Source organism: Poecilia reticulata, linkage group LG22, assembly GCF_000633615.1.
Source record: "Poecilia reticulata strain Guanapo linkage group LG22, Guppy_female_1.0+MT, whole genome shotgun sequence".
NCBI classification, from domain to species: Eukaryota; Metazoa; Chordata; class Actinopteri; order Cyprinodontiformes; family Poeciliidae; genus Poecilia; species Poecilia reticulata.
The window spans coordinates 3,111,860-3,139,245 of record NC_024352.1 but is presented as its reverse complement, the minus strand read 5'-3'; the positions used below and the strand labels follow the sequence as shown (position 1 = coordinate 3,139,245).

The 27,386-nt window shown below is 41.4% G+C and overlaps 1 protein-coding gene across 3 annotated transcripts in view; it reads right to left on the bottom strand.

The window, feature by feature from the left end:
* Nucleotides 1-27,125, bottom strand: part of mgaa (MAX dimerization protein MGA a) — a 37,814-nt gene extending 10,689 nt beyond the window's left edge. The window contains exons 1-20 of one of the 3 annotated variants that reach the window (XM_008398720.2): nucleotides 25,473-27,125; nucleotides 19,700-20,852; nucleotides 16,184-17,903; nucleotides 15,331-15,448; nucleotides 15,071-15,169; nucleotides 14,463-14,591; nucleotides 14,183-14,302; nucleotides 12,499-13,232; nucleotides 11,287-11,563; nucleotides 11,046-11,173; nucleotides 10,878-10,955; nucleotides 10,167-10,281; nucleotides 9,690-10,054; nucleotides 8,059-8,763; nucleotides 7,360-7,678; nucleotides 5,375-5,653; nucleotides 3,299-3,583; nucleotides 2,000-2,607; nucleotides 1,080-1,173; nucleotides 84-175 (exon numbers count right to left, since the gene is read on the bottom strand). In XM_008398720.2, coding sequence (XP_008396942.1) covers nucleotides 84-175; nucleotides 1,080-1,173; nucleotides 2,000-2,607; nucleotides 3,299-3,583; nucleotides 5,375-5,653; nucleotides 7,360-7,678; nucleotides 8,059-8,763; nucleotides 9,690-10,054; nucleotides 10,167-10,281; nucleotides 10,878-10,955; nucleotides 11,046-11,173; nucleotides 11,287-11,563; nucleotides 12,499-13,232; nucleotides 14,183-14,302; nucleotides 14,463-14,591; nucleotides 15,071-15,169; nucleotides 15,331-15,448; nucleotides 16,184-17,903; nucleotides 19,700-20,799 — 7,365 coding nt within the window. In that variant the 5' untranslated portion in view covers nucleotides 20,800-20,852; nucleotides 25,473-27,125. The remainder of the gene's footprint in view (nucleotides 1-83; nucleotides 176-1,079; nucleotides 1,174-1,999; nucleotides 2,608-3,298; nucleotides 3,584-5,374; nucleotides 5,654-7,359; nucleotides 7,679-8,058; nucleotides 8,764-9,689; nucleotides 10,055-10,166; nucleotides 10,282-10,877; nucleotides 10,956-11,045; nucleotides 11,174-11,286; nucleotides 11,564-12,498; nucleotides 13,233-14,182; nucleotides 14,303-14,462; nucleotides 14,592-15,070; nucleotides 15,170-15,330; nucleotides 15,449-16,183; nucleotides 17,904-19,699; nucleotides 20,853-25,472) is intronic. The other 2 variants (XM_017302457.1, XM_017302456.1) reach the window with 2 other exon arrangements.
* Nucleotides 27,126-27,386: the final 261 nt, after the last annotated feature.

Genomic DNA, 27,386 nt, shown 5'->3' with positions numbered 1-27,386 from the left:
AAATTTAAAGTAGGAAGTAGAAGTGCTGTGGAGATGCGACTCTTTGCAGATAACCTGACTCTAGTTGTGTAAACATGTCTTACATTAGTGATCGTTTTCCTCTTGGGGCTTTCCTCCTCAGATGAGACGTAAATCAGACCCTGGACCTCCATCCTGGCAGCTGCAGCCTGACCCACTGTCACAGAACCAGAGAACACACCCAGAACTGGTCAGGTCAGCCAGGTGTGTGTTGGTGTTCCAACACACACCTGCTACCGACAGACCTGCTAAATGTGTTTAGATTATTTAAGCAGAAAAATGTTTGTTTCCAATTATGCAAAAGCACTTAAACTAAAAAAAAACAACAACAAAAAAAAACCTTGCTTCACATTTGGACATAAATATTTGGTGATTCGTTCACCTTAAAGTTGATATGAAAAGTCTGCACAGTCCTCTCAGACTGCCTGGTTTGTATAGAAGAAAATAAAAATCCTTTCAGAACTTTTTCCTGCAGTGGAAACCAAACTGTAATCATTCAAGAGGAAGAAACAGAACAACTCTGCTTGACCTCCCATCACCTCTTATACCTGGGGTGGGTTCAGCCACAGCCTCTGATCACTTATTCTCTAAGAGACTGACGTTTGTCTTTGTGTTTTGGAGGTCAGAGGTCACGTAAAAAAGGTGGGAAAAAGTTCAGAAATGATATATGATGGAAACACTTAGTTGCAAATGGGTATTAAGACTTTTTAAGTTGCATAAAAACACCAAAGACTGAGCAACTGAACCAATTCATCAGCTTTGAGACAAATGAAGGACAAAACACTGACTGAGTATTTGTGCCTCTGTTCACTTTGTATTTCTCAGCAGAGATCTTTTTTTACAAAACTAATTTTGCTGCCTGTCTTATTTGGCTTAAAGCTAAATGAAAATCTGAAAGAAAAATATTTTTCACTGCAACCTTTTCTGCACAGAAACATGAAAGAGACACCGCTGCCATAAAGGTCCCATTAGATCCCACAGTTTGATTCAAATGATGTAATCTACAGCAGTAAAGCTGCTTTTAGACTCTGATTTATGGATAATAAAATGTGTGTTCAGACCTGCTGATGGAGGCAGAACTGACTGGTTTTCATCACGACTTCTCAGCCGCTTTTTCTTCTTCTTCTTCAGGTCTCCTTTACAGCGCTTTGCATTCTGCAGAAAAATACATGCTGTGATCGTCACCAGAGCAAAAAAAAGAAACAAAAAAAATTCCACACACAGCCAGCTGGTTTGTGAAAATAAAAAAAGAAATAATGCTGTCTTAATGCTAGCTGTGCTAATCCTAATAATTGCAAATATCAGGTCCTAAAGCTTAAGTATGTAACTTTTACAGAAAGGTTTTTCCCCATGTTTGTTAAAACTGTCAGCATGTCGTGACAGTTTGTGATGAGACAGATAATCTGTGAAAATAATGCTTGAAATGTCACTGTAATAATGTGATTACTGCAGAGCTTTGTAGCACCTACTGCTCTCCCTCACAGATATTCACCTCTGGTCTTACAATAAATAAATGGATCAATCTCACCAGTCAAATATATCCTCATCGACTCTGTCAATTCATTTTTTTGGAGTAAAATAGTAATCTTGCGATATCGCACATTTATGTTATGGTTGGATGAAAGAATTAAGTAGAAAAATATAGTTTATGAACATTATTAATCTTAACACTTTAAAACAAACTAACAAAAAAAAAAACCAGGAAGTAGGTGAGATTACCATCACAAAAATGAAATCGGTAACAAAACCTTTGATCAATGCATCACAGCTTTTTAATTTATTTTTTTAACCAGAATCTAAATCTGCTCATCACAGAATGATGTAACTTTTACTTCCCCAGCTGACCAGTTGTTCCTGACTGATTCATCCATCTGGGGGCAAATCTAAATAATGTTCACTGAACTAATAAGAACTTCATGTTGTTTTAATGAGAGAAAAAAGAAACTTTCAAAATGAAAACATTGCGTTGGTCTGTAATCACCTGATTCTTCTCGTCCTCACTGTCAGACTCCCTGAAGTCGGACGAGTCCTCTGTCTCGCTGCTGGACACCAAGTCCACCACTTCGTCCACAAACACGACGTTCAGGTCCATGGGGTCAAAGGCAAACTCCTCTTTAGGGCCGTGACAGTCCGGGGTGGACTCGGACAGGGGGGACCGCGCCGGAGGTGAGGGCCCCCTGTGAGCGGCAGTCTGGACGGTCAGCAGGGTTTGTGGTGAATCGCCGTGGCGCTCAACTGGAGTGTCCTTTTTTTCACACATTGGGGGGTCCAGGGGGGTGTAGTTCACAGGTTGGCTGGGGCCCTGGAGTCGTATGAGGCCGCGTTCTGATCCCACTATTTGGGTGGGGGGCAGGAAAGGGAGCTGGATAAAGATGGGGTCCTTGACCTGGTGGGGGGGGACGATCCTAAACGTGCAGGTGCTCTGCGGGGACAGAAAAACGGATGGTGGCATGGAGGGGTTGGAGGAGGAAGACGAGGTTCCTGGAGACGGTGAAGGTAAAACCACAGAGGACGAAGAGGACAGGTTGGTCAGAGCCGACCTCTTCACCCCCGCTACAGGAGGCAGCTGGGCGCAGGAAGCAGAATGGCCTGAGGAAGAGGAAGGAGGAGGAAGAAGATGGGAAAAACTTCATTGGGCTAAAAAAAATTTACTTTACACTGGCGCAGTTGGTAGAGCTGTTGCCTTGCAGCAAGAAGGTTCTGGGTTCGATTCCCAGCCCCGGTCTTTCTGCATGGAGTTTGCATGTTCTCCCTGTGCATGCGTGGGTTTTCTCCGGGTACTCCGGTTTCCTCCCACAGTCCAAAAACATGACTGTCAGGTTAATTGGTCTGTCTAAATTGCCCCTAGGTGTGAGTGTGTGTGTGTGCATGGTTGTGTGTCCTGTGTGTCTCTGTGTTGCCCTGCGACAGACTGGAGACCTGTCCAGAGTGACCCCGCCTCTCGTCTGGAACGTTAGCTGGAAATGGGCACCAGCAACCCTCCCGACCCCACTGAGGGACAAGGGTGCAAGAAAATGGATGGATGGATGGATGGATGAAATCTATTCCAGAACCATGAAGATCAACTATCTTGTTCACATTTCCTTTCATTAGTAGCAAAGTGTCCAGACTGAATCTGGAACGGTTTGGGTTTAGGATGTGAACAATTTCTTATTTACCGAGTCAAATAACAAATGGACTTAACTGGGTATGATCAGATCTTTGTTGATATAATATCCCATACCAATATTGCAACCAATATTTTGACAGTATTCAGCCCTGTCAGGGTTTCAACACTTACCTCCTCCGTGAACGGTTGCTGGAGGATTGTCAGACCTTGGCAGGTTAGAGGTAATCAGCTGGACCAAGGCTCCGTCAGGTTTTCGGTAATACTGGACACCCGCTGATGACCGGACTGGCTTCAGGACCATCCTTTGGCCTGGGAACTGAGTGATCCGGGGCTGGAGCAAATTAACCACCTTAGGAGGATTTGGAAGCTGAATCAGCAGCGGCTGGGGGTCCTTAGGTGTCGTCGAGTTCTGAGGTGGGTTTGGAGGTCCACCAACCAAGTTTTGTGGCTCAGAGTCTAGAGGTACATGAAACAACAGACAGTTGATTAAAGGTTTGGAAAAGACAACAAAGTTATTTTCTCAGTATGTGTTGATTGGAGCACCCCGGCCAGCAGAGAGATTTCTGTAAGGGGTTAAAAAATGTTTCATTTTTAAAAATTTGAATTAATATTCTGGTTATTAATATACTGGTTACCTGTTCATTTTAGTATATGTAACTTTCAGGGCCCTACATGAAAAAGCTCCTCTCCGTTTTACTGAACTGTTAAAACTCCACGGTCTAACTGGGTTCAGGTGGTCTGACCTCTGCTCTGTCCTCACTGTTGGACCTCTATGGAACAGGTTCCCTCTGATTTCACATTGTTGAAGCTGAAGACGTTCAAACAAGCTTTTTCTTAAGATCCTAACAAAGATTAACTTATTTGTTTTTAAAAACTTGTATCATTAGATTTGCTCCTCATCTTTCTACATAATTTTTTAATTCAATAATGTTTATACATCCTTTCATCGTCTCCATTAGAAAAATATAAAGTTAGAATGCTTTTAAAACTGTCGCACTTCCTTCACATTTTTTATTTAATAAGCAGTTTTGAATGTATTCAACAGCAAATGCACGTCGTATTTCAGATGGGAAAAGCAAATCCATTTTTTTTAAATAAATGATAATATGTGCATTTCAAAATACAATAACCCTATTTATTCCTATATAAGCAAATTAAGACAAAAAAAACATACATCTCCTTAAAGACGAGAGGGGTATTTTTAAGCATTTCTTTATGACTTATTTTATTTAAATAAAGCCAAAATGACTACAGATGTCTTGAATGCCACTCAAACTAGCATTTTAGTCAAAACACTGATTAAAACTAAATTAAAGGTAAAGTTAAACATGACGCTGTAACTCTTTGCAACACCAGCATCTTATTCTACACAGAGTGATGTTCATCCTACTGAGCTGAACTGCACTAATATAACACTATTAATACTCTATAACAGTGGTTCTTAACCTGGGTACGATCGAACCCCAGGGGTTCGGCGGAGCCTCTGCCGCAGAGGTAAAGACACACTTGTGTAAAGTCGTGATGACGCCCCGCTTTGCCCTCACTTGCTGCAGAGGATCACGTTACATTGCTTAGCCAATCAGAGCTGCGGAGGAGCCCTGATTGAAGGAGMTCCACTCTCAGCATGGATTTGAACTTGTGTCTTTAATTACTTCAGCAAAGTTCACAGTTTTTACCAAATTCTGTAGCTTTCGGTGAACTTCTAAATCTGCTCCTTAGTCGCATCTTTTCGGGATTGCTACTGCCTCTAGTGGCGTGGGGGTGGTAACACAACTAATATAATTACATTACTAAATAAGAATAACACAAGTCTTTATTATTTTTTCATTCTCTTAAGAATGTAGAGCTAATTAAATTATCTAAACAAGACCTTAAAGTGGTTCCAGTTTCTCTCGATGGCCAACCTGTTGAAACTGTGGCAAATTTTAAATACATTGGGTCGTTCCTGGACAGTCAGCTCAACTTTGCTGAAAACACTGATTATATTTTGAAGAACTGTTCTCAGAGACTCTACCTTTTAAGAAGACTTGGTGATCTTGGGGTGACCCAACTAGACTCTAGTTGGGTCACCCCTATGTCTTGAATTTGGGGGGGAAAAAATCATATTTTATTTATCACTGCAGAAGGGTTCAGTGAATGCACATATGAAACTGGTGGGTTTGGTACCTCAAAAAAGGTTAAGAACCACTGCTCTATAATAATATTTTGACAGAATTCAACAAATCCTCATCATGTTTCAACACTCACTTCCTCCATGGATGGTTGTTGATGGATTGCCAGGCCTCAGCTGGCTGGTGGGAATCAGCTGGACCAAGGTTCCGTCAGGTTTTCGGTAATACTGGACACCCGCTGATGACTGGACTGGCTTCAGGACCATCCTTTGAGCTGGGAACTGAGTGATCCGGGGCGGGAGCAAAGGAGCAGCCACGTTAGGAGGATTTGGAACCTGAATCAGCAGCGGCTGAGGAGGGGTCGAGTTCTGAGGTGGATTTGGAGGTCCAATAACCATGTTGTGTGGCTCAGAGTCTAGATGTGCATGAAACAACAGACGGTTGATTCAAAGGTTGAGAAAACACACCGCAGTTCTTAGAAACCTAAGTTTAAGAAATGTTTATAAATGAATTTTCAATCAATCAAATTTTATTTGTATAGCACATTTCAGCAGCAAGGCATTTCAAAGTGCTTTACATAATTAAAATAAAAACAGAAATAATCAGTGAGAAAGAGAGAGATAAAAAAAAATAAAAAAAAATAAAAAAAAAACATTACATCATTAAAACGTCGAAAAGAAATTTTATTGCCGAAAACTTTTTTTTGTGTGTTTAAGACCAAAACTGAATGGGAAAGAGTTCGGAATGACAGACAAGATGAAACAGTATTAACTAGAGGTATGCCGATCGATCGGTCACCGATCATAATCGGCCGATTTTCGTGAAAAAGTGCATAATCGGTGATCATTGGCTCATGTTGCCGATACCGATCACCTGCATCTCATTTCTCAGTCTGCCTGTGCAGCTGGTCTCCTCTTTCCTTCACTCTGTGCAAACGTGCAGCAACAAATCCTAAGCTATGTGGAACTATAACGCACTGAGTGAATGGGGACGTTTGCGTGTTGCAGCGGAAAATTGAAGCATGTCAAAATGSATCAACACAACAAAGCTAATACGACATAAAAACAATGCCATACTTGACAGAGTTTGGCTACATCGAGGCTCACTGCAGTAAAAAAGACATACGGAGGATCAGATAGGAGGTAAAGCAGCGCACAGCTACAAACACTCACCCGGATTAGCATGACGGTCAGAAAGCTAAACAAATAACCTGGAAAATTATTTAAGTCTTCGAGCTGCGATGTAAGACGCTGCTTCTGCTCTCGCTGTTGAACTGCTGCTACGCGCTACATGTAGTAATATTTCACAGACAGAGCGCCGCTTCTACTCCACCTGGTAGYGACTCTCACACTGAACCTCTGCTTAAAGCTGCAGCATCTAACCTAAAAAAATACATTTTACATACGTATTAAAACTTTCGCTGTCCTAACATGAGACAGATAATATCTGAAAAAATAACCGATCTCCTCCCTGTTCTGCATAATTACGCTGCTCAGTCAGAAACAGCCAATCAGAACTAGCAGTAATCAGCTAGCCGCCATGCTATCAGGAAGTTTTCATGCAGTAACTCGGGATTGTTTATAGTAATGGAACCTGTATTTGCCTTTGAATGTTAAGTTTTATACTTGAATCTTTTGGCAATGTTGAGAGGTTTTATTTTGGCTCTTTGCATTATTTAGCCTCTTCAGAGCCTTCATATGTTTTCAGTCTGTTAAAGACAGTATTACCAATAGCAGTACAATTTGCACAATGCCTGTTTTGTTTAGTTTTCTTCTTGGAAAAAGTTATTAAAAACAAGTGTTTGTCTAAATTAAGGTGAATTCATGTGGTTCCTTTTTCCACATAATGTAACCGGTAGTGTTTATGATAAAAAAATTWAAAAAATTATGTGATCGGTATCGGTGATCGGCCCTCATGGGTGATCGGTATCGGTATCGGCAGGAAAAAACCTGATCGGCACATCTCTAGTATTAACAATTCTTGATGTAATTTCTGTTGGTAAATTTTTAAGTTAAAATATTATTTAATACTGTGACTATTATTAGTAATACAAGTAGTAGTAATAGCACTACTCATAATTTCATCATCCAATTATGCTTATTTGCAGATATATGTGCTTACCTGCAGAAGGGGTGGAAAGAGGAGTAGGAAGAGAGGAGGAAAGAGGGGTGGCAAGAGTGGGCTGAGTGGCTGGCGGCTGTGACTGGACCACAGCTGGGGCAACAGTGGAGGCTGCAGGAGCAGGTGGGACACAGTAAGCTGAAGATGTGACGTGGGGGATACTCTGAAGATTGCAAGACGGCTCGGACGATGAAGAAGATTGTTGCTGCTTCGTAGACCCCACTCTGCCTGTCAGATAAGCTGCCAGACGATTGGCTGGATGAAGCGCCCCCATCCTGCCCAACTTGATCTTTGCTAAAGGGTATTGCTTCCCATTGACCTGCACGACCACAGAAACATGAGAATTCAAAGTAACACAATAGAAATCTGCTTCTACACCAGCAGAAAGAGAGAAGAAAAATAAAACAGAGAACAGATAAACCACAGTGTCATCTGTGCTAAGATGGATCCCAGACTATAAAAAACAGCAATGTGACGAGATTCCCCCCATCAGCCAAAAGGTTCCAACAGACATCATTCTTCAGATTAACCTTTGACAGATTGCGATTGTTTTGTTACTGTAGTGTGAGTTAGCTAGAAAAGATGAAGCTATGAAGTGAAGTCATTACAAGACCTATTAGAAAACCATGTTGCAGGGTAACCAGAACCAGGAGTGTCACTTAGAATAAATGCAGAAGAAAAAAAGTGATGAGCTTTTACCTGTATCACATCATCTGATCCTCCTGGCTTTTTCTTATTGGCTGAGAGAAAGCCGGAAGGTGATAGTCCCACCAGTAAAGGGAAAGGCAGAGACATGCCAGTCCTCCTCTTCTTATGTGAATTTAATCCCTCTGTGCTTCTTTTCAGCTCAAGCCTGGCTTTATAACGTCTGAAGCCTTCTCCATCCTTCTCCATATAATCTTCCCTTCCTTCTTTCTGGCAGTCATCTATATACTCCACCTCCTTTTGGAAGTCCTTTATAGACTCCACCTTCTTTTGGAACCCCTTTATGGTCTCTGCCTCGTTTAGATGGTTCTTTGTAGGCGTCACCTCCTTCTGAAAGTCTTCCATAGCCTCCACTTCCACCTTTAACATCTTCTGCCAGTCATTCATAAGCTCCTTCTTCTCCAGCACCTTTTTCTGGCATTGCTCCATAGGATCCATTTCCACCTTTAACTTCTTCTGCCAGGGTTCCATGGGCTTGTCCTTCACCATCACCTCCATCTGGCAGTCCTCCGTGAGCTCTTCCTCCTCCTCCTTCATCATTTCCTTCTGCCATTCCTCCACGGGCTCCTCCTCCATCACCTCCTTCTGCCAGTCTTCCACAGACTCTACGGACACAGAGTCTGTGAAAGACTGATTCATCATATTCTTCGAGCTTTTAGGAGCCTTGTCATTTTTTGAAATTAAATCAGAGCGGTTGTCCTAAAAGACAAAACATGTTGGGTAAGGTCAAGGACACATTATAACAAGAAAATCAAACGATTCCATTCAACTTAAACTACAGTGGAAAAAAGGACGCATAACATGTCACCAGCAACCACTACAAAATGGATGAACAGTCACTCCTGAGTGGCATACAGTTTGAAGCTACAAACTGGAATAATCAGTTTCTCTTAATATGAAAATACAACACTTTTCCATCTCTGCATGGACGTTGAAGTGTCCTAGAAGTGGCTAAGATTCCTGGAAATATTGATGACAATCATAATGATTAGAAAGTATTTTAATATTTGGAAATTAATTTTTGTATTATAACCACATGGGAAAAACGGAGTCTACCAAATGATTCAGTGAGATCTCCCAACACAAGCCTCTGAATCAGGCCTGAGCATGGCTTTTCAATAAGGCTGAGGTCTGGACTTAAACTAGATCATTGCATTGCCAGTTTGGGATCACTGACCAGTCGTTGACTCAGTTTGGACAAGGACTGCTGAACACATGGCTTCATGCCTGACTCTAAAATACCTTGGCTTAGAGAAGTTTATGGTCAACTTAATGACAGTAAGGTGTCAAAGTTTTGTGATGCGAAACAAGCCCACATCATCACCCTTCTACAACTGTGCTTGACAATGACATGATGTGTTTGGGCTAATAAGTCCGTTTGTTGTATCCACCATACAAGAGATGAACAATAGAGCTGGGCATTTATCGTTATTATTAAAAAAAAAATTTGTCATGCCGAAAACTGTGAGTCATTGTGACACCAATAAATTCCTATTAATGATTTTTGACAATTAGCTGTATTATCAGGATTGTTATTTCTACAATCTTCTTCAAGTTGACATATAAGATTCTGTTGCTTAGAAATAGCATTCCAGATGTGGACCAGCATTCAACTTGTTCTTCACCTGTCTGTGTTGAGCTGCTGGTTTGATGCCTCGTTTCTTTCCACGAGTCCCTGGTTTTTTGGCTGGTGCCTTTTTCCTGTCCAGAATGGGTGTTGAGATCTGGACCTTATACTCGATGCACCTGTTTCCGTTAGTTTCATCCACCGTCTCGTCGATTGGAGTGATGAGGTAGTTTTTGATCCAGAAAGGTCTGTCCAGTTGATCCTGAGCCATCGCCTCACACAGCTTCTTCAACACGTAGCTGCGGTCGCTGTCGTTCACCCACTTGCAGTCGGCCAGGATCATGAGGCGTTTGGATGGTTTGGAACAGAGTGCTTCTGAAGAACCTGGAGGACTAACGCTGGGTGATTCACCTGCATCTGCTGCTGAAGAACGAGAAAAGCTCTCCATTACGCTCAGGACATGAATCTGAAAATACAACTAGCACTAAAAGCTGATGGGAAAACATCCACCATGATGGGTTGGTCATGAACTTACCAGAAGGAGGTCTGGGTGTGGCAACATTAGTCTGTGTAGGGGCTTGTTCTCCATGTTTGTGGACATGTCCTGCAGCTGTATGCCTGGATGACATCAGTGCTTTGGATTCTTCCTCCTGTTGGGTAAATATTGGACTACAGGTCAAATGGTCCAGGAATGAGTCAAGAGAAGTTCAGATATGGATCTGTCTTTTTGGAAAACGTTAGTCATATCCTTACAGAATGCTATTGTATAAAAACAACTATAAAACAGACGGTCCTCATGTTCTTCACTCCCGATGTGGTGCAGAAAATTATGTCTAGTCTCTACTCACAATGCATTGCTGTAGAATGACACTAAACAGGTAAGTCTTTTCTGCCCAAAGCCCTAACGAGGTCAATTAGGCCAAATCAGAGTTAGCAAAACTCAATCAAAACCATGAGTGAAAGGTCTGTTCTATACCAATCACTTCCTGAAGCACAAACCGTCCAAGTAGGTGTGCAATGACAAATTTGATCCTGATGAGTGATATACTTTGTTCCAACACATGTTGGGTGTCAACATGATTAAATTTGCCATTTGCTTCCTCCAAATCCAACGTTGGTGTCGCTTTTAAGCATTAGAAGAACTAATTTTTATGATTAGTGCTGTAGGGCCAATGGTTTAGGCCCAGTGCTTTAGGGTCAGTGTTTTAGGGCTGGTGGTCCCCACCACTGATCTGAGCATCATTACCTTCTGTTTCTGCGTCTTCCTGATGTAACTTCGAACTCTGGCACAGCTGCTGCGATATTTCCTTCTCACCTGGACAGTCTTTAAAAAAAATTCACAACATTCACTTCAGCCCATATCTTCCCCCTTTACTCGTATTGTGCCAGTATCAATTCTGTAAAGAATAATTACAGGTGGCTGGAGAAAGGGGGCAACATCCGGCGCATGGATTGGCTCTGGATCAGAGGAGTCAGCGATTTTCCTCCACAGGGTCCGGACCCGCTCCGCAGGGTGGGCCACGGTCTCTGCCTCTTTCAGGACTGCAAGTTCAACAGGTTGGATGGAGTGCGCTTACATCTTTTCAACAACAACCTGCTTCTACTTAAAATAATTTGTTCTGGTTAAACAATGAAGGCAGAATTGAAAAATGTACCATAGGCCATCTTCATCATCCTTCTCCTCTTCTTCTTGAGTTTGCATTGCAGGGGGGAGGGGCTGGCGTCAGAGCTGTCCAGGTTCTTGAGCAGAACCACCTTCTGCTTAAGGCAGCTGCAGCCGAACATGCAGAGCGGCCGGCCGCAGTGGCTGATCCTGGAACAGTGAGACAAACTGGAGCAGACGCATCCCAGCCTGCAGAACTCGTTCAGACAGGTCACAGCTTGTCTCTGCCTTAGCTTGATCGGCGCTGTTGGGTTTTCTCTCACAAAACCCTGAGTGGGGAGTGGAAAACAGTCAGCAGGGCCGACAGGTTGGTACCTTACGCTGCAGCTAGAAGCATACGTTTTTTTATGACTGACACACAATTTACAGAACAGATCAGAAAGATTTCATACAAGGATGTTTATCAACTCTCACTTGGAATGGGTTGGTCCCACTAATCAATGTATTCCATGTTTTAACCCTTTCTTGCCTCATTTCATCTCTAATTAGATAAACTAAATTATACATGATTTGAGGTCAAGCACATTAAAGAAAGTAGATATTGTTCATTTGAAAGGGGCAGTATTATGTGTTTTCTACCCACATTGTATCATTTTATAGCACTATCAAATAACTATGTCACCTTCAGTAGCTATAAATACGCTGTATGTATCAAGTAGAACTTGAAAGAAATTTGACACCTTGAAATTGGGCCTCTGTCTATTTAAGAAACTTCTGTTCTTTCTAAAACTCCACTTTCAGGGAGTCATCACAACATGGCTCCTCTATTAACCCTTCATCAATATTTTTACCAGCGTTGCTCTGAGAAGTAGCTCCTATAATGAACTCAGCTAATGCGCTGGTCCATCAGATGTTTGCTAACTGCTGCTGGCTAGTCTGAAGGAGCTGAGTGGCTGACTGATCGCACCCCCTTACTCTCTGCTATGCTACAGCTTCTTCCCCTTAGCAGAGCCTGTTGTGGATGTTAATGCTAGTTACCCTGGCCACCTGACTCATACCAAACTGTCATGACATAGACAGTTCTAACAAACGGGTAAAAAAAACAACATATTTTTATAAAAGTTACATACTCCATTTTTAACCCTGAAGCTGGAAATGAGAGAGCCTTCATTAGTTTCTCTGACATATTGAATGCTGCAGGTCTCATCTTTAAAAGGAGACAACAGAGACACAGACCCATCCTGGTAAACAAACTGGAACTCACAGTTTGGGTGAAGAGGGACATCAGAGCGACGGTGGCCCTCTCTGTGGTGATGCTGGTTTGGAAGCGGCCCTCCAGAATCACGCTGTCCTCCAGCTCCTTGAGCCTGGCGTAGGCCCGGGTCACCGTGACTCTGCTCTCCTTTCTCTGGCCATCCACAGAGTGATCAGAAGGCTGCTTCCTCACAGAGTCTGGTTTGAGCTCAGAGTCAGACTCAAGCGGAGCCATCTCCTCAGACATGTTGAGCACCGTGGACATACTGAGGGTCTGAGAGGACGCTCTGGGTTTCAGCCTCCTTCTCTTTGTAAAAGCGGGTCCGTTCAGAGGTTCTGAGGTCAGAGAACCAGGCACGGAGTACTGCAACTGTACAGCTGCTGGAAAGTCCGAAGCAGCACAAGCAGCTTTGATTCTGTTCGGTTTGGGACCTCTGGGTTTCCTCTCTGCCCTCCGGCAGGCCGCGCTCTCTTTGAGTCGCGATCTCTTCGAAGGCGGGATGAACCCGGATATAATGTCCGAGGCTGGCGAGCTGGCTGAGGGCTTCTTCAGGATGTGGTCCAGAGTCCGGACATAGCTGGTGCTGCTCACAGGGAGCCGGTAGGACGGCGCCTCGGCTGGCGGCTGGGAGAAACTGGAGGCGCGCTCATCGATCAGCTTCCCCTCCGACTCCAGATACTCGTCCAGCATGTCGCTGCAGAACGCAGACAGGTTCTTCTTTGGGAGGTCGGCACTGGGGCCAGCTACAGAATACAGAGTGAGACATTTAAGGAGGATTTAAAGCATAAGTGTTCATTTTCTAGTTCAAAATGATATCCGATTCAACATGTGGGAAGGCAAACTGGTGATTGGTACTGTTGGTGTGTCTGCTGGGGTTTTTTTTCTTTTTCCCTCCCTTGTGTCTGTTTCTTGTCTGAGCACAAATTTAAGTTCATGTAAATAGGTCGGCATATTTATTTACTCAAAATCAATTACGAGATGTGTAAAAAATAAGTGTTCTTTTATTTTTTTGCAAAAACTACAAACTTCAGCGCATTATATCAGGATATTATGTTCACTATCCTGATATATTATGTTGATATATATATATATATATATATATATATATATATATATGAAGAGATATATATTCATTGATAGAATAGAATATTCAATAATTTCACTGAACTCTGATCCAGAACCGCACAGCCTGCTGGGAGATGAAGGCAGGGGAAAGGCTTTAGCTGCTCAGCCTCTCAGGGTCAGCTATGCAAGATGGGTGACATCAACTTAACTCACTCACTCTTTGGTTACCTAGCAACAACCTGAATAACTTGAGCAGCAGTTTCAGGTGTGTAAAACTTTTACTGCCGCTCATGTGTTAGACGACGGGTCCATGAGGAGACCAGAGTCCTCATGACAGCTAAGATGTTGATACAATTTGAAATGACGCTATAACATATCATAGAATCTGAAAAAAATGACTCGTTTTGAATACTTTCCAAATGGACTGCATGAAAAAAAAAAAATAAAAAAAATAAAGGAAACGTATGTTGTTTCTCTACTTGACAGTTTATGCATTAGTCTGTGTGTCTGACATAAAATCCTCAGAAAATGCATCCGTTTGTAGTTATACACATGGAGAGGTTCCAGAGTTATGGACACTTCTGCACTGTGCTGTATTGACTAAAGCTGAGGACATAATGTGAAGCACCTTCAGGTTTTGGAGCAGAGGTTGATTCGACTTCTGACGAGGTAAACTTCTCTTTCCAGCCTTTAATCTGGGTCAAATCTGTAGTTTTTCCAGTTCTGGACTGAAATGAAGCAAAAACCCCTAAAGACAAAAGAATAATAAGAAAAAAAGGTAATTAGATTCTGGATCAGTGGCACTTTAGCATGTTATTTATTTCTAAACATTTTATGGTTAGTTCTGTTTGTCTCAAAACACAGAAACTCTTTCAGAATAAAAGCACCCAGTCTGGAAGGATGCCTACCCTGAGAGGTTGGGGTCGTCTGGGTCAGTGGCTCCGTAACGACTCCAGGAAGGGGGATGGGAAGAGAGACTCCCAGGTACTGCAGGTCAATGGACAGTGCCGGATCCAGGAGGGTCATCTTAAGACCAACTGAGGCCACAAACATCACCAGACACAAAGTATTATCTTAGAGTCAATGACAGCTTTAAGTCAACTCACTGGAATCCAGTAGGGGTGCACCGACTGTAGTTTTCTGGCCGATCAATGATTTTTAATGATTTCTTTTTTTGACCTGTTGATTCCGATTTTGGCCAATACCGTTTTTTTTTTTGTTGTTTTGTTTTTTTTGTCTGAAATGTTGCCAAATATAGCGACAAAGTTAATGAGTTAGCAAAATTGTGATGACTGTTATTAACCGTAGATGTGACCTAATGGGCAGGTCTGTCAGTCTCATGGTAGAGCAAAAGAGGACAGTGGCTCGTCTTCAGATCTTAGCACAGATAAATAAGATCAGTGTATAAGTTCAGTTTTACAGCCAAAACCCCGATCACATAAAATGCAGGAAATCATGGGTAGATTTATGGACCGGCATATTTATCGGTGCACCCCTAGAAGGCAGTAATGCATACCTTCCTGCAGCACAGGGTGGATGACCTGCCTGTGTTTCATAAGCTTTAAGTCTCGAAGAAGATTTTCCTCATGAACTGCGATTGTCTCCTCCAGACTCTCTGTTGAAATTGTGAAGGTTCATGTCAGACCTGAATTCACCCCCAGCCCCCAAAGCTGACAAACATCTGATAACCAGAATCTGGTACACAACCTCAACTTTACTAGATGAAAACATTGTTAATCAAACTGGTTTGATAAAGAATGATGCTTGTTGTGATACCCCTACTGCTGCTGCTGCTCCTGTCATCTGCCTCTTCATCAGGTTTGGGGTCAGAGGTCAGCTGAGGGTCAGGGAGCAGCTCTTCAGATGACTCAGCAGTGTGGAGTTTTAGGGCCTCCTGAAACGATAGGAATCTTTTTATTCTTATTCTCAAAATACATCAATGGGTAGATATTTAAAATACTGTAAAATTATTAATCCACATGTTAATGACAACAAACAGTGACTATTAAGTCTATAAAATAACATGTACACAAATGATTGGTTGATGATATGAATTAGAATCAATACCACTGATGTAAACAGAGTTGTGAATAAATGTTTATGCAGTGACAGATGTTTGGAAACATGACTGCTTGAAGCATTGCTTTTAATCACATGCAGATTTGTTCATATTATATTTGACATTTTTATAATAAATTCTGATGTTTTCACCATCTGTATGCAGAGTTCATGGTGAGGTTTGATTGATCGATTGATCAACTGAAACAGTTAGGAGATGGAGATAGATTGATGAAATCAATGAATGGATGGATGTTTCTCCACCTCTGGAAAATAAATAAATCAATTTGTGTAGGAAGTCTATATCACCAGTAAGTCGCAGTAAAAACGAAGAATGTTCAGAGGAAGTTTAGGATTTGGTTCATGCTTCCTGACAGGATTCCATGTATTTAACTGACACAGGAAAAAGAGGGAATTCTCTTCAGTGGATGGTTGAGATCTCCCAGATCAAAACATAAGGAGCCCATAGCACTACTAAAGGTAAAGCCAAAGGGCATATGTAGCACAAATACAAGAATCTGGAACTATCCTTTTTAAACATTTTTCCGCTAAACATTTAATGTCACTTTACCTTTGATGTGAAAGAGACAAAAAGCTGCTCCTCAACCTCTTCAACTTTGGGCTGCTTACTCCTGTACTCGTTCCCAGTCTGACCCACCTCCAACCTGGCCAGCTTCATTGACTTCTTTCTCTTGCAGGGCTTGGTGCTTGAGACTGGCAGGACCGGCACAGATGGCCGCGCCGGTTCCGAAACTGGCAAAGGTTGGCTGGTCACGGCCGCAGTGTCCGTATTGGAAAACTCTACCCCGATGTCGTCGTCGGTGGAGAAAAAGTGCACCAGTTCTGCGAGGGAAGTTGTGGGCGACAAGCCGTCTTCGTCCAGTGAAGAGAAGGTTGGAGACAGTGGGAGCTGGAGAGCAAGGGGAGACAGCTCTGTGGGGAAAGGCAGAGACTGTTCGCTGTCTTGAAATGATGGAATGGAGTCTTTTGGAGTGGTCTGCGTCGAAGATATAACACTCTGTGGCTCAGGAAGGCAGGACAACAAAGGCGAAGTGATTGACATTACAGGAGTCGACTGCTGCTGGGGCTGTAATGTTGTGAAAGATGGGTTTGCATATGTCCCAGACAGAGGTAACACTGTATGCCACTTAAAGACTGATGAGTTTCTGCAGTGTTGAGGGTCCGGAGTACTCGCTGCAGCAGATGTTGCAGAGTCAAGTTCTAAAGCTAATGAGGCTGGAAGAGGAGGTAAAGGTTCTGGGGAGCTCGCTGGTGACAAAGGGTCAAAGTCGAACGAGGAACACTGAGGGTCTGGAAGCAAAGAGTCGATCTTCAAGGAGCGGGAGCCTGAAGTTAGTGTGGAGGACTCTGCTGCTGCTTTGGGGGAGTCCGGGAGAGACAACGCTGTACTGAGATGCAAGGACAAATCAGGTGATCCAGAGGTAGAAGATGAGGACAGGGTGAGTGCAGACATCTCAAGCGAGTCAAATGTATTCTCAGAGTTGGATATCGAAGCTTTATGGTCAAGGACTGTCGACTCTGAGCTTAAACATTCAGAAATAGTGATGAAGGGATCTTTAGCTTTTGTATCTGGAACGGCTGCATCTAAAGCAGTGAAAAGGTCTGGACCGGATGGGCGGGAGGGATTCGTTTCAGCTGCCTGTTCAGTAACATTTAAAAGCTTTTCATCTGGCAGAAGATGGTTTCCTCCACAGTCCTCCATGACGGGTTTGACGCTGGTTTCCTGATGAGGCGCTACGGCAGGACTCGGAGAACCACAGGACTCAGGCAGAGGTGCTTGAGGAGCAGACTCCGGTGTGTTGTTTGCCTTCTTAGATTTTGTTGAATGTTGCTTTAAAAAAAGTGCTAGTGCTGGTAGGGGCAGTCGAGCTGGTCGTTTCTGTTGCTTCACACCATCCGACTCGGCACCTACGTTACATTGTTGGTGTGATTTGTTCAAGGAGCCGTCCTCTTCTATAGGAGCAGCAGAGGAGCAGACTGTTCTGACATCGGCAATAGAGTTAGACAGATGTTCATTGTCTTTGATATTTCTGGATTTTTCAACAGTTGAACTTTTCCTGGTGAATGTAGTGACAGATCCGTTTTTCTTATGAGCAATATCCTGTTTAGTCAGTCTGTCTGTCAAAGTTGTGGACGTAGTGTTGCCTTGTGCTGCTCCGGAGGAGTTGCTGTGGTTGCTGCCACGTTGCTCTTTGTGACATCTCTGCAGTGAGACATGAGCCTCACAAATTAGCTCAGAAATTAACTTCGGAACTGGACGTGAACTGCTGCTGAAGGAAACCAGAAAGAAATGACACATTAGTGACACCGGCACACTTTATTGTTAAATATTTACTGATGCTACTTGTGTCAATTTGCTCAAACTGGCACCGGATAAGTACGCTTCCATTTTGCTACACAACTGACAACAAAAAGTGAGGTAAAGAAACATTTAAAAACATACAGTAGAAAAAAGCACAACTTTAATTGTTTGTTTGGAGCCACTTGCGCCCCTAATAGAATCCCTAGCATTGTAGTTGTTTTGTTTCTGTAAAGGCACAGTTCAAAAAGATCCAGAATTCATATCTTTATCTTCAACAGTGATACACCAATCAGTAACTGGACCTAAATCTGCTAATTTCTGGTGGAGGGACGCTGAGTATCTGAGTATATTGACAATGCTGGTTACATTCGACTATTTAAAAAGCAGGTGTGTTGGGGAAAAACCAAAATCACTCAAAATTTAAATAGATAAGTCACACCTCAAAGAAATACAGAAATTAGTACTGAATGGGGGACTGTTATAAAGAAGAGATAAATAATTAACTGTTTACCATCTGTCAATGCATCATTAACTGAATTTGAGTGTGCTGCAGTATAATTATGATTAAGCTGAACCATAGTGGGCATGAAATAGCTCAAATTTATTATAATATTTCTACACAAAAGAATATGAATTTGTTTTTCTAAATTGCTTTGAATGTGCATTTATTGTAAATTGGTGCAATATAAATACATTGAATTTAATCTATTTTAGTATTTTAGTAAATGTAATACGTCTTGGTTTAGCATTTACTAAATGAGTATTAAATGAGTATTAACTAAACTGCGCCATCCACCAACAGAATGGAGTTATGAAAATAAATGAACATTGCAATAATATTCTCCTTTATTTTATTATTTATGACTGTAAATAAAGCTATTTAATATCTATTAATAACAACCTGGTAAACAATAGTACCAAAAAAGGTGAAATGAAGATAAGGAAAACAAATGTATTATGCATCAGTTCAAAATACATATTTTCATTTTAAAACCTACTCATGACACCCTTAACACGTCCGACACACATTAATATGCGAAGTAAAAGTTCTTGTGTAGAATGGTTAATAAATGAATGTAAAGGTACCTGCAGTGTCAGTACAAGTTGATGCATTAAACAAGACAAACTGAAAAAAATTGTAATAAAAAAAAAAAAACACATTTTAAATCATTACAATTATTGTTGCATGGGTATTAAAATATATGTTTTATAAGCAGGAATGTTTTATTTAAGGATCTTTCATTTAAATTTTAAAACTAGGGTTTACTTTTAAATAGGAGGAATGTACAGTTATATTTAAAAAATGCAGGTAGGTGATTTAAAGCGATGTTAGGTTGGTTTCACAAAGGCTTAGAGAATGCTTTTTTGCTAAAAACCAAGGCAACAATGGGACAAATGTCAGTACTTAATAACTGACAGATCCATTCTACAGGAAGAAAGGTCTTCTCAAGAAACAGAATCCATTTTGGTATGCTATCAGAGGGAGTTTACAAAACACTGAGAACCACCAGATATCAAAGAGAAAACATTTTAGAAAGTGAGACTGATCTGCGAATTGTTTCTGAGATAAAATTTGCCATTCATTCTATACAAAATACCAGCCAAGACCTTCAGGGCTTTGAGTGTCTGTGGAAACAGAGACTTCTTGAAGAACACTGCCTTAATAACATCTTTACTTGGACCTAAAGACTTCTTGCAGTTGCAAATGGCATATTTGGCAAAAAGGTAGTAAAATATTTTTCACATTGAACTGTCAGAACTTACCTGGGACTTTCCACTGGAGTGGTGGCGGCTGGCTGGGTGTTGCTCGTTGTGGATTTTTCCTGAGGCTCTTTTGAAGGTGGAAGTTTCACGTCCAATGCTTTTAAATTTCTGGGTTTGTGGTTTGCTAGCAAAATCTTTAAGCTCTTCTTCACGGGATGCTGCTCAGTGTTCGTCTTACCTTCATAACTGTTCGAATCTTTGCCCGCGTTTCCTTTGAGTCTTAAGCCACATGTATTGACCCGGTCCTCCTTCAGTTTTTTAACAAACGGGTTGTAGTTCACCTTCAGTTGGGTAAACTGGGGGTTTTGGTATGTGGTGACTGTTATAAATTCAGTCTGGGGGAAAGTGAAAGTGAGAACATTGGGACCGTTCAGTCTAAAGTCTTCTATGGCTTTGTCTGCCTGGACCATATGCAGTTGCGGTAAATAACGGTGCATCGGATGCAGGATAATGTTCCCCTCCTGGTCTGAGGTGTCGTTTGTGAGTTTCAGTCTGTAAAAGGACACTGGACTCTGCATCCAGTGCTGACCTGTTGCTGGGGAGTCTGGATGAACGAAAGGCTTACTCCTCACGTGACGCTCTGCTTTTCGGCAAACTTGCCAGCTCTCACCCGTCCACCTGTACTGACTGTTGTCTACAGGCTCAATGTCCATGACCAGCGAGTACTTCCTCGATGACTGCAAGCCAGTGACACGGAAGCGACAGTAAGGGAACATTCTGCTGCCTTGCTTGGTCAGAATCATTTCTGTTCTACATTTATAGAACTCATTCCACATGCCGTTGTTGTCTAGTGTCACTTTGACATCTTTACAGATGCAGTCAGATGACAGGACATCAGAAGGAGAGTTTATACAGGTGGGATGCTTGAGTTCACCCATCTTTATGATGGCCTCCTTGGCTGGGTACATCTTGTGTTTCCCACTAATATTTGCTTCACCAGTAGACACACAGATGCCCTGGACAATCCCACTGTTTTGCACCTTTCCTGCTCTCACAGCCACAAGGCATGCAGATGAATGATCAGCCGTTGGAGCTGCTGTAGGGGCAGTCGCCCCTTCCTTCAGGATCACCATACCTTGACGAGTCTTCGAAGAGGCCATGGACCGACCCCTGAAGGATCCCACTTCTCGGCATAATATTTCAAGATGGCATCCTGAAAAACAAGATCCATACTGTGTCAGTACAGCATGACATTACATGTGAGATTTTGCATACAGCAAACTGATATTTCAAATCTTAGATGTGTAGCTTAGAGCAGCAGAGTAAACGATGAACTGTACCTTAAGTCTTAATCTAAACATAGTTGGACCGTACATTTTCCTGATCCTAAAAAGTCTCCCTAAAAACTCTGAGGCACCCCACTCAACACTGCACAGTTAAGAAGAACTGATCAGAACTTTGTAGCTCATTTTCATCCCAACAACGTTAGCTGATTTGGATCTCTCTTGAATGACTGTAATATCAGATGAAGATAGAACAAAATTCAAATAATGTTTTTCATTCTCTGTTGTTAATTTATAATATTGGGAACACAGAACAATTATGCTACTGTGGAAGCTGCCACTGTAAATCAGAATATCACCACTGTTTTAAATGAGCAATTGAATTCTAAATATACTTATATTAGCATATAATATTCTATATTATATGTTACTGGCATGTAACAATAAGTTACATATTTTATGAAAGACAATGAAAGCCATTATCTGTGGAAAGTATTGCTCTCTCTCACTTTCTGGCAGCCTAAATAAGCTACATATATCACAGAGAATGCAGTTTCCTTTTAAACAGAGCTGGGCAATAAACAAATTTTTATCAATTAATCAAACTTTCTGTGTATGATGATTTCATTTTTGGAGAAAAAATCTGGATTTTCCCCCCCCTCCATTACATTTCTTGGGGTTCCATTGTTCAGAGTGACATCAGCTCAGCCTGGGCCTACCATCTTGCTTTACGGCTTGTATATATTTGGACTTTGAATTCAGGCCAGAGACTGAATCCCTTTTTTGAAAATATTTTCTGTCAATTGTAATTTCTTTTAAGAAAATTTGAAAAAAAAAAAATGTAATCAGAAATTGGTTTTGGTATGACCCCCCCCCCCCCCCAGAAATGTTATTTTAAGCCATTTTGTCCAGCCCTACTTTTATACATTCTGAAAAAGGACAGGTTTCTTATTTTCCAACCTGGAATGTGGCTCATCAGGCTGCGTTTATGGGCAGCGGGAAACGGGTTTCCCTCTTAAAATAGTTGTAATGTGACATCAGTCTACAAAAAACAACTCATTCACTGTTGGACACCAAGCCAATTTTGTTGATTTATGAATTTTTCTAGGCACAACAGTAGTGTGAGTGTGTAAACTGCCCCTGTAGTTTATGAAGTCAGGCATTTTGTTACGTAAAATTATAATCTGGTTGCAGAGTTAAAACCATGACAACAACAGACACACCCCACAGTCAGCTAAATTAACATTACACACAGGTTTTGATGCACACACAGATTCCTAACTTCCGTCTCCACCCAGAAACCTGAGGCACGGGTTTGGTAGTTAATTTAATATTTTACAACAAATAATATTGCATGTCTTGTAGTTTTTAGGGGAGAAAAACCCAAACATATTGTCCAGAAAAACTATTGGTAAACTGGCCACTGCTTGTAAAACCCAGCACATCTAATTACAGTTGTATGAATACATTTATTAGCATTTCCTATTGGATCTTAGTAACACATAGTACTGTGTTATTGTTGACTGTGTGTTCTATGACTTTGTATTTAAGTTTTTCTGATGTAAAGCACTTTGAAATGCCTTGTTGCTGGAAAGTGCTATACAAATAAAATTTGGTTGATTGATTATGTATGATAGCAAATGTTTGAAGGTTTAAAATCCTAAAATATTAATAGCACTCTTCTATATTACAAAGCAAATGTTCCCCAATTAGTCAAACTTGTAATTTCAACATGGCTGTGTTGGTGAGAAGGCATTCCAGCTGCACTTCATTTTCCGGTTCTACAGTCATTTTCAATTAGTTACACTCTCATTTGTTTATTTTGAAAATTAAGCAGACATAAAACTAATTTTTGAGACCACATTTCTCTATAAAAACGTATTTTTATTGATTTGATGTAATACTTTATTCTTAAATGTCATGTTTTCATTATCTGGAAGCAGAAAATCATCATGAGTAACAAAAAAGCAGAGTTATTTTATTTAATATATTTGACTTGGTAAATTTAGATACTGAAAAAAATTTACTTTTCAGTAATGAATATGTCTGTATATGCAATATTAGACAAAAGAAAGCAGTTAAATTTTGTCTCCACTGCTGAAACAGTGGCTGAATTCAGCTTTCAGCCAGCAATCTGTCATGTTGTGTGGAAAAGAACAGTGAAAAAAATCAGGTTCTACATCCACCATATATGACAAACCCCTTATTTAAATAAAACAACCATAGCCGACCTTCTGATGACAGAAGAGTTTAAAGTTGTACAATATGTGGAGTCATAATTAGCACAACATCACAACTGTTTAAATTGGCTGAAATTCGGGGAGCATCGCATTCAAACTCTACTTGCAAATACAATATAGAGTTTGAAAGACTTCATTTTATTCCCTCAACTGATATGAATCTTAGTGACCAAGATGCTAATATTCAGGGAGAGAGGAGATGGACAGGAAAGAAAGATTGAAGAAAATGTGGGATAGCCAGAAATAAATGTCATGACAAATTAACAAGAGCGTCACAATAGGTAGAAATACAGAACACACCTACTCATGTCAGTAAATTGTCCTAAAAATATATTTATTCCAACTATTTTTACTTAAGCAAAATTGCAAACAAACCACTAAATATGATGGTTTGAGACATCCAAACCATGTCTCAAGCCGTCCCTCAGTGGGGTCGGGAGGGCTGCTGGTGCCCATCTCCAGCTAACGTTCCGGGCGAGAGGCGGGGTCACTCTGGACAGGTCGCCAGTCTGTCGCAGAGCATCACAGAGACACACAACCATGCACACACACACTCACACCTATGGACAATTTGGAGAGGCCAATTAACCTGACAGTCATGTTTTTGGACTGTGGGAGGAAACTGGAGTACCTGGAGAAAACCCACCATGCACAGGGAGAACATGCAAACTCCATGCAGAAAGACCAGGGCCGGGAATCGAACCCAGAACCTTCTTGCTGCAAGGCAACAGCTCTACCAACTGCGCCACTGTGCAGCCCGGTTTGAGACATTGTGATGATATTTATTATGTCTTCTTATCATTCTGTTCTTTAAATAGTAACAACTACAACAAGCTGCTATACGTCGGTTAATAAGTCAAGCTATGTGCTTACAGTTGCCATCAAACTTTCTAACATATTTGCCATCAAACTTTCCTAAAACTTGACGTTTGCCAAATAGATTTCCAACTGAAAGAGTAATACCCAAGAGGCAAATTTAACTGAAAGCAACTTTAGCCGGTTCCCAGCTAGCTGATCAGCAGCGCACAGCAACAGCCTTGCCCTCACCCCCGCCTGGGGCACTACGATCTAAACATATTTAGAAAACTGGCCAATCCAGGTGTCCTATTAATAGAACCTTAAACTGGATGGTATATCTGGCTTTTCACAACATTGGAATATCTCAACATCAAGAATCAGTCAAGATCACAGAAGGTTATTGTAAGTCATTGGCTTTTAAAGTAGAAGGAAACTTTCCTCAATACCCTTCTGTTGAAGGCTACAACTTTTGGGCACAGTTAATAAAAAGTCAAACAATCTTGGTTGGGGCTGCATTTTACTGCAGTTATCACTGTTGCTGTGCAGTACGTCGGTCCTGGGTTCAAACCCAAATCAGAATCTTTATGTATTGACTTTGCATTTTCTCCATATGCATTTGTGGTTTCTCTCCGGGTATTACACCCACAGTCCAAAAAGATGTATAGTAGGTTAACTTGCCTCTTGTTTAATTTTCTTAACATTAAGAATAAGCCACTAAATGTAAGCTTGGTTGTTTGTCCTGTGATGGACTGGTGATCTGAACCCGCCACTTGCTTTTTGATTGCTGGAGATATGCACCAATCCCCAAGGAACAATCAGGGGTACAAAACTGGATAGTATGAAACACAACAGGAAGCTTAAATATTGGTATGATTCAGGTACTGTGTCAAATTCTGGAGAAGTTCAAACAAAATAGCGGTTAGCTTCTCAGTCTTCTACCTTAGACATTGATTTAAGATTATGAACTTGATTTCTTTTGGGAAGGTTTGTTATTAAAAGAGAATAAACATATCAACATTTAAGAAAAAACCAAGAAGGTAACCTTTAACAGATTTTGTGGTTCTTCCATATTGGAATCAATGCTAACAGCTACTAGCTGCTCTTTTGTTTGACTAAGGACAATGATTTAAAGATTAGTCCTTCACAATCAAATGAATAACCTAGAAGACTTGGTCAAATGTATGCTCAGTTTAAAACCCATTCTGCTAAGGCACGTGTATTCTGTTATTAACTATTCTGTTGATTATGTTTCAGATGTAAAAGCTGCCATTAGCCAGCGACTGCAAGATGGTGAAGAATGCAGTTGATAAAAAGAGTCAAATGAAATGCTGTGTACGTTAGTGAGATTGTCTTTGTTCTGTGCTCTCAGTAGGTCGGATAGTAAATATATCACTGTGCTGTTAAGCCAGAAATACCTAGCTAGCTGCAGGCCATAGTCACAGCCCAGTAATGGCTGCCCACCAAACATCAAACATATCCCAGCACGTGCTCTTCTATCTGCACGCACATTACCTTCTGCCTATAGGAACACACGGAGTGTGTCCTGATGCCACATCAAATCCGTCCGTGTCGTCGATAACTCCATCGGTCTGGCGTGCACATGAGGACCATTCACTGTTCAAAAAAAAAAAACATAACACGCTTTTTTTTTTTGTTACGTCACCAACATCACCGTCCTCTTCTTCCGGAACTGCGCAGACTCAGACGCCATCTTACAAAAGCCACCTGCGTGAAACGTGTTCGTGCTAGGCAAACAACGGAGAAGTACAGGATTTGACGCTGGATACACACAGGAAGAGACCCTAGGGCGGTTCTGCTCTCCTTCTGACGCCTTCCTCTCGGGGTTCACATGTCACTAGCTACTCGAGGCTCGAGGGTGAGCTCTCTCAGATCAGTACCAGCAGGCATCTGGATCCATGTTTTCTTCTGTGAACAGAAGTAAAGCTTAAAGAAATTGCGACGGAAGCATCACTCATCTGGATTGTAACGGGTTATTTGTTCATATTATAGTGCTTTCTTTATTGTTTCCGTGGTTTGACATTCAACAGTTCTTTTAACAGTAGGTTGTGTGAACACAGTTAATTTAATAGTCTCCGTCTTTGAGATGTGGACATCTCCTCGGTCTGTTCTGCATTTAATATATTGTCCGAGTCTTATGTTTAGCCTCCGCCATGTTGTTTGCGCCGGGTTTAAACACCGTCATCCCGTCATGGCGGCCGCAGATGGAGATTAGGAGCATGGTAACACACACGGGGCGGGGGAGTTATTTGCCTCGACTCTTGTTATCTCCCTTACAGACCCCAACCGGACAAATGGACCGTGAAGGATGGAACCAAGAAGACCGCATAGCTGCTTGCAAATCATACTGCATGTTAAAGAATCATATATTTTGATAACAAGTGTGTTTGTGTGTATATTGAAGATATTCAGGATGGGATGTCGAAGCTTGCCGTATGGGCGTGGCCTGTTGGCCAGAACCCTTCGACGTCAGTTTGATTGTACTGTAGTTGGGAGGGGGAGACACCTAGCCACGGGGGGCGCTGTTGTAGAGGATAGCAATGCCCACAAATGGCGCTGGTAAGTTATATTCTGATGTATTCTTTTGTGTCGTACGAACGTGAACTGCACGCGAGATGTGCCACGTTAAACACCGGCAGAGCTCTTTGACATGGAGCTGTATTTGGTTCATGTCTTTATATTAGGTAACTGGTGATGTAATTAACAGCTATTGCTAAAATGAAAGATATGACTCGCCATCTCCCTCCACGTAAATTGACAATTGAATTAATTGACTATTTGTTAATTTACAAGTTTGAGGTCCTTAATCCCATTTTTGTTGTTTAATCTTTCTTGATCTAAAAAGTCAGGAATGGAATGAAGCTGCTTGCCACAAAATGTTTCATACTGCCAATAATCTTGGCTAAGCTTAACCAGCTTCAACAAATGATGACTTAAGGTATTTTTTGACCATGTTTGTTTTGATCTGAGCAAGCATCATATTTTATCAATACATAATTCAAATTTAAATATCTGGGGATGCACAGATGTGAACATTTGGGCCGATATCTGAAAATATTGCTGCTGCGACCAATAACCAAACAAAAAAACACATTGAGAAAACAACCACATTAGCTGTGTTTCCAATACAACTGTGTGCAATACTTTGTCAATATTCCGCTATTGCTGAAAAAAACAATTTGACAATGTTTCCATTAAATAAGAAACACAAAATCACATGTGAAAAAGTTTGTTCATGCGCCAAGTCTTCATAAAACGTGCCGTAGCACAGTCCCTCAACTACTTCCTGTTGTCGTCTTTGGTTTGTTCTAGTGGTACCATCCAGTTGTTGAGCCTGTGACTCGTGATGCGAAAAACAGTGTTTGCTTACATTTTTTCATTGCATTTTGTGAAATAAACCAATTTTTA